The 13,523-nt window shown below is 43.9% G+C and overlaps 1 protein-coding gene across 2 annotated transcripts in view; it reads left to right on the top strand.

Moving 5' to 3' along the window:
• The window catches only part of MAP3K9 (mitogen-activated protein kinase kinase kinase 9), a 76,016-nt gene that overhangs the window by 39,429 nt on the left and 23,064 nt on the right, over positions 1-13,523 (top strand). For both annotated transcript variants that reach the window (XM_045060135.1, XM_023255793.2), the window contains exon 3: positions 8,658-8,838. In XM_045060135.1, the coding sequence (XP_044916070.1) occupies positions 8,658-8,838 (181 nt within the window). The remainder of the gene's footprint in view (positions 1-8,657; positions 8,839-13,523) is intronic.

Below are 13,523 nucleotides of genomic sequence, written 5' to 3'. Positions count from 1 at the left end.
AGACAAGAAGGCCGTGGGAAGACACAGACACACGCACAGGGCACACAGCCAGATGAAGACACTGGAGTTACCGCTGCCCAAAGCCGTGGAGCACCTAGAATTGCTAGCAGTCACCAGAAGCTAGAAGAGGCAGGGAAACACTCTTCCTTCCCTGGAGTCTTCAGAGGGAGCATAGCCCTGCTGACACCTTGGTTTGAGACTTGAATTCTAGCCTCCAGAATTCAGAAAAAATTTCTACTGTTTTAAGCCACCAAGTTTGTCGTGACCATTTTACAGCAGCCCTGGGAAACTAGTTACACACAGCTGCACTTGTGCCGGCCACTCGCCTTTGCAAAACATCTCCTGCAGGGATATATACACAGGCGGTAACGTTACAAAAAGTAGGGGAATGAGGGCCGCCTGGGTGGCTCCGTCAGTTAAGCGGCCCAACTCTTGATTTCGGCTCAGGTCATGATCTCGCAGTTTGTGAGTTCGAGCCCCGCGTCAAGCTCTGTGTTGACAGCTCGGAGCCTGGAGCCCGCTTCCAGTTCTGTGTCTCCCTTCTCTCTTTGTCCCCTCCCCGCTCACGCTCTTTTTCTCTCTCTCTCAAAAATAAACAAACAGTGTTTTCAAAATTAGGGGTCCCTGGATGGCTCAGTTGGTTAAACGTCCAACTTCAGCTCAGGTCATAATCTCACGGCTGGTGACTTGAAGCCCCTCATCGGGCTCTGCGTTGACAGCTCAGAGCCTGGAGCCTGCTTCAGATTCTGTGTCTCCTCTCTCTGCTCCTCCCCTGCTCGTGCTTTGTCTCTCTCTCTCTCAAAAATGAATAAACTTAAAAAAAAAAAGTAAAGTTTAAAAAAGTAAAAGAATTCTTTAAAATTAAAAAAAATAATCAAAAAAAATAAAAGTAAGAGAATGAATGACAGAAGCTAGGAAAGGGATGTGACTAGGAGGGACACACAGAGCTTCTAGGAGATTAGGTGGGGATATAGGAGTTGTCCTCTCATTTTCTCTAAACTACATACGTGTTCTGTACACTCTCCTATGTGTCTACACATTTGACAATAAATTGAGAAAAAAAAAAAGACTAGACCAAGCAAAACACAACAACACTCAGAACAGAGTTAGACCAGCTGCTTAATCTGGTGCTGAATCATTCGTAGCGAATGAAGGCCTGGGGACGGAGCCTTGGCGCCAAGGTGAACATTTAGCAAGTCAGAGCCCCTTGTGCTAATGGCGATGAATAATAAATAAGAAATCTCAAAATGATAAATCATCCACCAAAGCTAAATTTGCCATTACGACATATGGGAGTGTCTCCTCAGTTGTGCCAAGTTTTGAGAGCCTGGCTTCCAGCTAAAGGATATTAGGTCAGACTCCGAGCCCTCTGTGGCCTCCCCTGCCTGACTCATTTCTCCCTCTGATAACCTGACCGGAGCTAGCCTTTTAGGTGGTCAGTTTGAAATACCACTGAGTTCCATAGAAAGTCACTCAAGCTCTTTATATTCATGGAGGATTAAGATTCACTTTGGCACTAGTTACCTTTCTTGATTCCTCTCCAACACCTTTTGTTTGTTTGTTTGTTTTTAATTTTAGAGAAAAAGAGTGTACACACAAGCAGGGGAGGAATGGGGTTGGGGGGGGAGAGAGAGAGAGAGAGAGAGAGAGAGAGAGAGAGAGAGAGAGAGAGAGAATCCCAAGCAGTCTCCATGTACAGCATGGAGCCCAGTGTAGGGCTTGATCCCATGACTCTGGGTTCATGACCTGAGCCAAAATCAAGAGTCGGACACCCAAATGACTGAGCCACCCGGGCACCCCACTCTCCAACACCTCTAATCACTTCTTTCTAATGGAGATAGAAGGCCTTAAAAAAGGAGTTTGACCTGTAACAGGGTCTACTGAAACTTAATAACAGTGATTTTTGTTTTCGTTTGTTTTATTTGTACAGGTTAACTGCTATTAGGAGAATATTTGTGTTTTTCATTTATAACAATATAAAATTCCTTTTAGTAATTTTTAAAAAGTCACTGTAAAGAAAACTATTAAGTTAATGGTATATAAGTGGTATCCTGATCTAGAAATAATCAAGAATAACGTCCATGGGTTACTCAGGTTCAGAAGACTGCTTCTCCTGCTTCTCCTTGTAGCAAAATGTAGGCCCTTATCATTGATGTTCCCTTTGTCTTGACCTGATAGTCAATTTTGTCTTGTATCTTTCTTTTTGTTGTTGTTGTTGTTTGTTTATTTATTTTTAGAGAGTACGCACACATGCATGTGAGAAAGCATAGGAGGAGCACAGAGAGAGGGAGAGAGAGAATCCCAAGCAGGCTCTGTGCTGTCAGTGCAGAGCTCGATGCGGGGCTTGATCCCACAAACCATGAGATCATGACCTGAGCCGAAATCAAGAGTTGGACGCTTAACCGACGGAACCACCCAGGCGCCTCTGTCTTGTATCTTTCCATTCAGTACGTAGAAGGCCCTTAAGGGCAGAATCTCTAGCTTCTCTTTCCTTGTAAACCCCCACCTGACCTGGAAGCAGCCAGATGTGGATGCGTTATTCATCAGTAAACCCTGGCTGCAGCATTCCTCTTTCTTCAGTCTCGTTGTCTTGCCTGGTCCTTATCGGCTCCCCTTTGTGCCTCAGGACGGATGACACTGGAGGGTGTCACCCCCGGTGCCCATAGGGTGGGGAAGTGGACTGCCTGAGAAGATGTGCAAGATACTTCTTCAGTGAAATAAGTGAAGGGTCAGTTCTTGCAGAGTCTGGCTGTGTTCTGGTTCCTGGAGACGGAATGGTGTGGATTCCAGAAGAAAGAGAATGGGGTTTTTGTCCTCGAGGAGTCCTATCCATCACATTCCAGGGATGATGAGACACACCTACATGCAGCAGTTGGGAAAGATTTAAAAGAAGTATATAAAGTTCAACTGTGATAATGATTTTGGGTGCCGAAGGAATAATTCAGGAAAAGGGAGAGCAGTGAAGACTAGTTAACCAGTGACAGTTTAGGGATCAGGCAGAACTTGAGATAAGCCTTAAAGACACATAGGATTCCTTACTGTCCTCTGGATGGCACAGCACGTGAAGAGAGATGTGGCTTTGGTCCCATCTCCATCCCTCACTTAGCCTTGCTGTATCTGTTTTAGTATGGGTAGAATTGGGAGAATGTTTGCACCTACCTCATAGGGTTGATTTAAGAATTAACTAAGGTGATTTATGTAAAGCTCTTCACATACGTTAGGTAAAGAGCATCATGCCTCTACATAGCAAGTGATCAATAATGGGTAGCTATCATTATTAATTTAGCAACCATTCCATTTATTTATACAGCGAAAATTTATTGCATGGCTATCATCTGACTCCCAGGCTCCCCACCAGTGTCCTCAGTACCTTTAACGCCGAGTCCCATGGCTTCCACTTATGCATGAGACGCTTAATCATGATAGTAATCATAATAGCTATAGTGTCCTGAGTGGCTGTGTATGTGTCAGACCCTCTGCCACGTGATTCGTTACTACATCACCTTTAATCTTTATCCCCATTTTACAGAAACGAGAATAGAAATGCAGAGTTGATGAAATCTGTGCAGGGTCCTATGTGGAGTGTCGAGCCTGGGATTTAAATTGTCTGCTTTTTGGGTGTTGGTTTGTTAGTTTGTTTGGTCCACACTGGCTCTTGTTACTGTCACCGTATACCCATGATGTGTCCCAAACTGTACTTGGCTTCCTCAAAGGGCTGTGCCTCTCAACTTCAGTCCGCGACACCTCTATTCTACTTGTCCCGCATGTCTGAAAGACGGGAACCCCGCCCCCTTCTCCATCAAGCCTCTGTATCTCGTTAGCCAGTAGGTTTTTGGTTTTTTCCCCCTGTTCCCCTTACCCTGGCCGGCACCTCCACTGACTTAGGCCTGGACTTGTTGATTTCAGGATTTGTTCCACTGCCCTAGTCATGAGAGGTGAGGGCCACACAACACGCTTCGATGGACTTCATTAGATTTTGATAAACCATTCTTAAGTTTTTTAAGAAGTAAAGCACAATCATTCGTTAGTTCTGTGGCTGTTTGTCAGTGGTAGAAACTCAGAATGGTCTAACTGCAGCGGTACAGATAAGTGAGTTGCTGTGATTAAACCTTTTTCTCCCTGGGGAAAGTGTGTTGGGAGACAGCTACTCTGTTCTGTTTTTAAAAGTAAAGCCATTTTCTTTAACAAACGGGACAGTTGGGTATCCACATGCCAACTAATGAAGTTGCACACCCTTATATGATATACAAAAATGAACTGAGAATGGATCAATAACCTAAATACAAGAGCTGAACCTATAAAACTCTTAAAACATACAAGTAAATCTTTATAAACTTCGATTTGGCCATGGAATTCTTCTTACACCAGAAGCATGACCAACAAAATAAGCAGATAAAGTGGATTTCATCTAAAGTAAAAGCTTTTGTGCATCCATGGACATTGTCAAGTAAGGAAAAAGACAGCCTACAGAAAGGGGAAGAATATTTGCAAATCATATATTTGGTAAGGGTTTAGTATCCAGAATATAGAAAGAAGTCTTATAACTCAAAACAAAAAGACATTGCTTTTTAAAAATATACTTATTTTAAATAAGAGTGAGTGAAACAGAGTGAGCACATGAGCAGGGAGGGGCAGAGGGAGAGGGAGAGAGAAAATCCCAAGCAGGCTCTGCACCGTCAGCACACATCCCAACACGGGGCTCGAGCTCACGAACCATGAGATCATGGCCTGAGCTGAAATCAAGAGTTGGACACTTAACCAGCTGAGCCACCCAGGTGCCCCAAAAAGACATTTCTTGAAAGAAGATATACAGACAGCAAACAAGCACGTGAATAGATGCTCAGCATCATTAGTCATTAGAGAAATGCAAGTCAAAACCAGAATGAGCTGCCACTCTACATCCACTAGGATGGCTATCATCTAAAAAAATTAAAGGAGGGGGCGCCTGGGTGGCTCAGTCGGTTGAGCGTCCGACTTCGGCTCGGGTCACGATCTCACGGTTCGTGAGTTCGAGCCCCGCGTCGGGCTCTGGGCTGATGGCTCAGAGCCTGGAGCCTGCTTCGGATTCTGTGTCTCCCTCTCTCTCTGCCCCTCCCCCGTTCATGCTCTGTTTCTCTCTGTCCCAAAAATAAATAAACGTTAAAAAAAAAATTTAAAAATAAAAAAAATAATAAAAAATAAAAAATTAAAAAATTAAAGGAAAATAAGTGCGTTGAGGATGTGGAGACATTGGAACCCTCATACACTGCTGGTGGGGGCGTAAAATGGCACAACTAAAACATTTTTTTGGAAAGGGCCACCTGGGTGGCCCAGTTGTTTGAGTGTCTGACTCTTGATTTAGGCCCAGGTCATGATCTCAGGGTCATGGGATTGAGCCCCGCACCAGGCCCCACGCTGAGCATGGATCCCGCCCCAGATTCTCTTTCTTCATCCCTCTGCCACTCTCCCCTGCTCATGCATGCTCTCTCTCCCCAAAATTAAAAATAAAAAATTTAAGAAAAATAAAATGGCACAGCTGGCGTGGGAAACAGCAAACATAGAATTACCATTATAGCCATTATTCCACTGAAAACAAGTCCTCAAATGAATATATTTATGTACATATGTGTGTATAGCAGCACTAAATCACAATAATCAAAAGGCTGAAACAGCCGAAATGTCTGTTGTGGAGAGATAAACAAATGGTGGTGCGTCTATACCGTGGAATATTATTCAACCATGAAAAGGAATACAGTGCAGATACAAGGTATAATATGGATGGACTTTGAGGACATTATGCTAAGTGTGTCATATATTGCATGGTTCCATTTATGTAACATATCCACAATAGGTAAATGCATAGAGAGAGAGCAGGTTGGTGGCTGCTAGGAGTCGGGTGGAGGGGAGAATGGGGAATGATTGCTTGATGAATATGGATTTCCTTTTGGAGGTGATGAAAAATATTTTGGAACTAGACAGACATAGATGTAGCCAGGATCACTAGCTGGCTTCTGACGACAGTCTCTTCTTTGCTGAGGTCAGGACCCCATGGCCGGCGATTTCTAACTCTGATGCCTTCACGGGTCCAATCTATGGGGATCTGTGTCTGAGGTCAGCCGGATAGAAGTCAGCAGGGAGTGGTGGGGATTAGGTGGAACTAGGCTGGACCCGCACTGTCTAAAGGCATTCGTATTCAGGGAGACCTTCCCTGGGTGGATTCTTGCCCCATCTCCATCATTCTGCCATCCCTCTCCAGCCATCTGGCAGGCTAATGTATTTAAACATCTTCGCTGTACCATTCATTCTCTCTAAACCCATGTCCTGTAACAGAACCTAAACTTCTTTGTTCCCCCTTCCAGCCTAGGATCTGCGGAAGGTCAGCTGGTTCTAGATGCATCATTAAACTGTTACCCTCCTCCCACTCACCCTGTCCCAGCACCTGGAGTTTGGGCGATAAGACTAAATCCCATTGGCTACGTAAGGGGATGGGCCCACTCTGAATCTTTGGTTTAAGGGTGGCTTAGAGAGAGAGGGTCAGCAGCTGGTGGCTGCCTCTAATCGGGGAATGGTGGGTTTCTTTAGTGTCACTGGCCCAGCAATTTGAGGGCATATTTGTTATATCTGCCGGCAGAGAAAGGGAGAGTAGCACAGAAGAATCTGGAAAGATGTTTGTTATTCGAGGAGATGGAGAAGGTTTTTTTAAAATCTGTCCAAGCATTTAGAGACTTGGATCCATTCAGCTCAGAGTGGGGAGGGGTGTGTCAGGGGAGTCCGGGAGAGGGTGTGGAGGAAGGAGACCTAGTCCATTAGATCTAGGGAGGGGCCAGCACTGTTTCCTTTTGTGCTTCCAGCTCTATAGCTGCTTGTAATCCCCTCTTCACTGCTGATTTTCTGAGAAGCACTTAGGACAGAAAGATCTTTGTCCTTCCTGTAGGTAACAATAGGTAACCATCCTTCCAATAGGTAACAATCCAGTGGGCATTTGCAGGCTGGGGGCAGGATGAGAAAAGTATAGCTGTGTGACTTGAAGGAACTGCCTAAGGCTCTTGTGCCCTAAAAAGCACCCCTAAACCCCTCCATGGTACCCAGAGTACCACCATCACACATCGCTTTATTGAAGGAGTTTGCCTCTCAGAGGTAAAGGTAAAGCCTTCTGAAGAGGCCCTCAGCGAGGGTCGCTGGAAAGTCAACCCTGGGAGGGTGTGACCCAGCACAGTAGGGCTCAGAACTGATTTTTTTCATTGTTTACCTAGACAGAGTGGTTGGAGGAACCGAGTCAACTTTTTTGTTACTCTGTCTTCAGTGGATTCCTTTCCCTCCCCTTCCCACATGGACTTGGAGAGCAGGGATGGGGAGAGACTCTTCCTACCTTCTCTGAAGTCCTGAGTATAAAGCTCTGAATCCCAGGTGTTCAGCGTCCGGCCCGGGAGAGGTTGTGCTTTCATGAGGGCTTCAGAACCTTCCTGCTTGTGGAAATGGAGGCCTGGCTCACACATACCCTCTGCCCGCTCAGAGCTTCTCGGCTTGGCATACAGCACTTCAGTCACTTAGTGTGTTTGCTCTTTTTTTGTTTTTTAATTTATTTTTGAGAGAGAGAGAGAGAAATTGCAAGTGGGGGAGGGGCAGAGAGAGGGACACACAGAATCGGAACCAGGCTCCAGGCTCCCAGCTGTCAGCACAGAGCCCGATGGGGAGCTTGAACTCACGAACCGTGAGATCGTGACCTGAGCCCCTTACCCACCTGAGCCACCCAGGTGCCCCTTAGCGTGTTTGCCCTTTTTAGGAAGATTGACTCCTGCAAGGGGATGCAGACAGCTGGAGCTGTCATGTATGTGAGGTAGCCGCCTCAGCTACTGTCCTAGGAGAGCCCAGATGGCTCCACACTTTGGTGCTTTGGTGTTAGAACTTGGGAGACAGGCCCAGAGTATTACTGATTCAGTGAACTAGTTTTTTCCTCCTGGGTCATACACACAGAGAGATTCATAGTTGTGAACATACATGTATCCTCTGACTTCTTCAATTTGTCAGGCAGTTCTCAGTGGCTGGGGGTGGGGGAGGGAATTCCTGGATCAAAGGAAAATCTCTGTGCCCGAGAGACAGCTTTCTTACAAACTTAACTTGGGAGAGGTTCATGGGAACTGTGCAGGCACTGCCTGGAACCTTGAAAATCCATTCCTTGCGCCTCCAAAATGCACCCCATTCCTTGTGGTCTGAGAGCGGTTATGGCCCAGGGGTGCCTGGCCAGATAGGAAGCCCAAGGAGCCTCTCCTCAGAAGGGTCAGCTGTGACATCACGGCTCCCTCCATAGGGCGTGAATGGGCTGTGTGCTGTGAAGGTTAAGAGGGAAGGCTTTTGAGTCAGGCTGCCTGTGTCAGTCCTGGCTTATTAGTTGATTTTTTATGTCCGTTTCCTCATCTTGTAAAAAGGATATGGCAATGGTACCCACCTCATAAGGTTGTTGTGAGTTAATGATAATGCCCATAAAGGACTTGTCACGAAAATGGATGCATCGTAGGTGCATCTTACCAAAAATGATGGCTCCTACCATCAGTCCATGGTAGCTGCACAGTGGAGCCTAGAGGAGAGGGTAAGAATCTGGCAGGAGGGCTCTGTAGTTGGTGGTTTCCCTGTGATTAATGCAGACTTTCCGGTTTCTTCTATGTTCCTTTTCTTCCCAGTACTGATCCTCCAGAAGGTGGAGAATGGAGACCTGAGCAACAAGATTCTGAAGATCACTGATTTTGGCCTGGCTCGAGAATGGCACCGAACCACAAAGATGAGCGCAGCAGGGACATATGCTTGGATGGCACCCGAAGTCATCCGTGCCTCCATGTTTTCCAAAGGCAGTGATGTGTGGAGGTAAGGTCCAAAAGGTCAGGGGCAGTGCCGCCCTGGTCTGTTTTGGCGGCACACGTGTTTCAGGACTTGGAGAACTGAGGATGCATAGACTCCCAGACACCCCAAGTAGGTCTAAGTGACCCCTTCACAGCAATCTGTAGTAACTCCCAGGTTGCCATGGGACAGTTTCTAACGCCTTCATGTATCCAAAATTCCTTTAGTGCTGTGGCAGGTACCGCCTCTATGTGTTAGTGATTGCTCCGTAGGAAAGACCAGTAGATCCCAGGGGCAGTGTGTACTCCCATCTCTGACTGTAGGGTGGTGAGGGCACCCAGGCATTCCTGGGGACTGACCTTCCACGGGGTCCCCCTGGCTTCCTTAGCAACCGCGGCTGTTATTGCTGGACTTGTTCTCACTCTAAGCTCTTCAGCTGATGAGTATTCTTTGTGCTATCTCTGTTGTTTTGCTGGGTTGGAAATTATGCTTTCTAGTTATATGGTTAACCTTTTAGGGCACTATCTGTTGAACATTGATACAGAAATGGGAAAAGATGGGTCTCAAGCATGTACTGAGAACTGCAGAGTCACAGATTAGACTAGCTGTTCCCCTAGTAAATGTCAGCCTAAGAGGTCATAGGCACATGGATCTAAAAATCTAATCCCCACTGATGGGAGGAAGAGCTTGTGCAGAGGGTGCATCCTCCTGGCTGTGAGAAGTAGCATCACCTTGGTACACCAAAAGAAAGGGCCATAGGTTATCATCGGACTTCAGTCTATGAAGTTGTTTCTTCCTGGTGAGTTGTAAAGTGAGCTTGTGTGTGTATATGACGAATGTGTGTATTAAAAAAAAAAAAAAAAGCTTTATTGAGATATACACGTATTACGAAGTTCACCCTTCAAAATGTAGAAGTCGATGGTTTACGGTAAATTTACCAACTTTGTACCAATCGGCATTGTTACCAGCTTGCTAAGGCTGCTGTAACCAACTACCGCAGGCCTGGTGGCTTTAAACAATAGACCTTTGCAGTGTGGAGGCCAGAAGTCTGAAATCAGTATGAACAGGGCTATGCCCCCTCTGAGACTTTGGGGGAGATTCTGTTCCACATAAGGGTTTTGGATATTAGGACATGGATGTATCTTTTTAGGGCTACCATTCAAACCACTACGACTGCTATCTGTTTCCAGAATTATTTTGCTCATCCCAAAAAGAAACCCAATACCTGTTGGTAGTCATTCCCCAATCCTGCCTCCCCCTGTCCCCAGCAACTACTAATTTACTTTCTGTCTCTATGGATTTGCCTATTCCAGGCATTTCTTATATATGGAATCAATACAACATGTGGTCTTTTTGACGGGCTGCTTTCATTTATCGTGTTTTCAAGGTTCATCCATGTAGCATGCATGAGTCAGAACTTCATTCCTCTTTATACCTGAATAATATTCCATCCTATGGAAATTTATTTATCCATTTATAAGTTGATGAACATTTGAGTTGTTTCCACTTTTTGGCAGTTGTGAATAATACTGTTGTGGACATTTTTGTGCAAGCTTTTGTGTGAACATAGATTAACATAGATTTTCAGTTCCCCTAAGTATATACCTGGAAGTGGATTTGCTAAGTTATATGGTTATTCTGTGTTTAATTTTTTGAGGAACGACCAAACTACTTTTTTTTTTTTTTTTACCATAGCTGCACCATTTTCCATTTCCATTAGCAATGTAGGAGGGTTCCAATTTCTCTACATTGTCTCAATACTTGTTATTATATGTCTTCTTAATTATTGCTATCCAGTTAGATATGAAGTGGTATCTCATTGTAATTTTAATTTTATTCTCTAATGACTCCTGATGTTGAGCATCTTTTCATGTGTTTATTGGCCATTTGTATATCTTTTCTGGATAAATGCCTATTCAAATCCTTTACTAGTTTTGAAACTGGGTTGGTTATCTGTCTTTTTTTTAAGTTGAAAGAGTTCTTTATATATTTTTAATATAAGTCCTTTATCAGGTACATGATTTGCAAACATTTTCTCCCATTCTATGGGTTTCTTTTTTCTTGTTTTTTTCTTTTCTTTTTCTTTTTCTTTTTCTTTTTTTCTTTTTTTTTTTTTTTTTTTTTGAGTGAGGGGCAAAGAGAGAGAGAGAATCCTAGGAGGGGCAGAAGTAGAGGGAGGGAGAGAGAGAGGCAACGCTCACCCAAAGCGGGGCTCGTGCTCACCAGAAGCGGGACTTGAGCTCACCCAATGTGGGATTCGAACTGACAAACCATGGGATCATGACCTGAATTGAAGTCAGATGCTTAATGACTGAGCGACCCAGCTGCCCTCTTTTTACTTTCTTGATGGTATTCTTTGAAACAGAAACATTTTTAATTTTGATGAGGTCCAATTTATCTATTTTTTTATTTGATTGCTTGTGCTTTGAGTGCTTATGCTTAGGCTTTTGGTGTCATAGTTAAGAAACCATCCCCAAGTTTTATGAATATCTATACCCATGTTCTAAGAGTTGTAAAACTCTTAGCTTTTACATTTAGGTCTGTGTTCCATTTTGACTTAATTTTTGTATGTGGTGTGAGGTAAGGGGTTTAACTTCATTCTTTTGCCTGTGACTACAGTAGTCCCTCCTTATCAGTGGTTTCGCTTTTTTATGGTTTCATTTACCCATGGTCAACCATAGTCTAGAAGGTCAGACCTATCATCAGAAGGTCAGTATTACCTAACGCTGGGTCACAATGCCTGCATCATTCATCTCACTTCATCTCATCACGTAGGCTTTTTATCATCTCACATCATCACAAGGGTGAGTATAGAATGATAAGATTTTGAAAGAAAGAGCATATTTGTATAACTTTTATTATAATATATTATAATTATTCCATTTTATTGTTCATCTCTTACTATGCTTAATTTATAAATTAAACTTTATCATATTTATGTGTGTATAGGAATAAACATCTATAGGGTTCTGTACCACCTGCAATTTCAGGCATCCACTGGGGGTCTTGGAACATATCTCCCATGGATAAAGGGGGGACTACTGTATCTAGCCCCATTTGTTGAAAAGGCTGTTCTTTCCTAATTGTCACCCTTGTCAAAAAGTAATTTATCCCAGATGGAAGGGTTTATTTCTAGACTGTCAATTATACTTCATTGGTCTATGTGTGTATCCTTAATGCCAGTACGACTCTTTTGTTTTAATCAGTCTTTCTTCCTTTCTCTCTCCCTTTCTCTCTCTCTCTCTCTCTCTCTCTCTCTCTCTCTCTCTCTCTCTTTCTCTTTCTTTCAACATAAGCAGGGACGAGCAGAGGGAGGCAGGGGAGGAGACAGAATCCAAGGCAGGCTCTGAGCTGTCAGCACAGAGCCTGACAAATTGACAAATGAAGGGCTTGAACTTACAAACCATGATTTCATGACCTGAGCCAAAGTTGGATGCTTAACCAACTGAGCCACCCAAGCACCCCAGTACCATTCTGTTTTAATTACTGTAGCTTTGTACTAAGTTTTGAAATTAGGACATGTGAGTCCTCCAGCTTTGCTGTTCTTCAAGATTATTTTGGGCATTCTGTGTGCCTTGCGTTTCCAAATGAATTTTAGGAGCACTTTAACAATTTCTCCAAAATAGGCAGCTGAGATTTTGATGGGAATTGTGTTAAACCTGTAGGTCACTTTGGGAACTGTTGCCAGCTTAACAACATTAAGTCTTCCAATCCATGAACATGAGATATATTCCTATTTACGTAGACCTTTTCTAATTTCTTTTAGTGATGTTTTGTAGCTTCTGTATATTGCATCGTATATCCGCAAGCATTAATTATAGGGTGAAGTGACTATCATGCAGAAAAGAGTTTTCTTCCCTTAAAGTATCTGGCCAGATTTCATCAGTGTGAACTGTGTAGTGATATTCCAATGTTTTTGACCTACAAAAACAGCAATTTCATAGGCTTCAATCTAACGCTTTCATTACTTGACTATAGGCTAAATGAGAATAGCTAATACATTAATTAGGCTAAGCTACTATTACAAAGAGACCTATAGATGCAGTGGCTTAAATAAAGTAGTACTCAAAGAGTAGTCCAGCCAGTCCAGGCTGTGGGGTAGCTGTGCCCCGTGAGATCCTTCAGAAACCCAGGTTCTTTCCGGGTCCCTCACTGCATTGTTCTTATCTAAATGGTTACATCTAAGTGACTGTTGCTTCCACGTTGTATTTTGCAGAAACAGAGAAAGAGAGCTTATCCATGACAAGTAGGTTGTCTTTAATTTGGAGACAACCCAGAAGTTGTGTACATCTCCTGCTCTTTTGTTATATGCGCACACCCGGCTCCAAAAGAGGGAGACAGATGTAGGCTCTAGCTGGGTAACTGTGTGTCCAGCTAAAACTCTTATGATGGAAGAAGAGGAGAGTGGATTTGGGGGACAATCAGCTACTTGCCACACTCAACTTGATCTTACCCTTTCTTCATAGGAAACCATGACTTCTCAGTAACATTACTGTTTTCTACTTCCTGTATTCCTGCTAGGCTTCTTCTCCAGCCTGGCCCTGAAATTGTACAGATTTTATTGCCACAGACGCCAAAAGTTTCTGTCGCTATACTGATTTGGACAGAGTTGCTGCAGGTATGCAGACACATTCTTAGTGGGAAGCGAAAGCCCCAATATCTAACGTAAGGTCTTTTCATGGTGACAGAAGTGGCCAGCAAGGAAGAGCAAG

This window comes from Felis catus, chromosome B3 (genome assembly GCF_018350175.1).
Source record: "Felis catus isolate Fca126 chromosome B3, F.catus_Fca126_mat1.0, whole genome shotgun sequence".
NCBI lineage: Eukaryota > Metazoa > Chordata > Mammalia > Carnivora > Felidae > Felis > Felis catus.
This window is presented reverse-complemented; position numbering and strand designations above follow the sequence as displayed.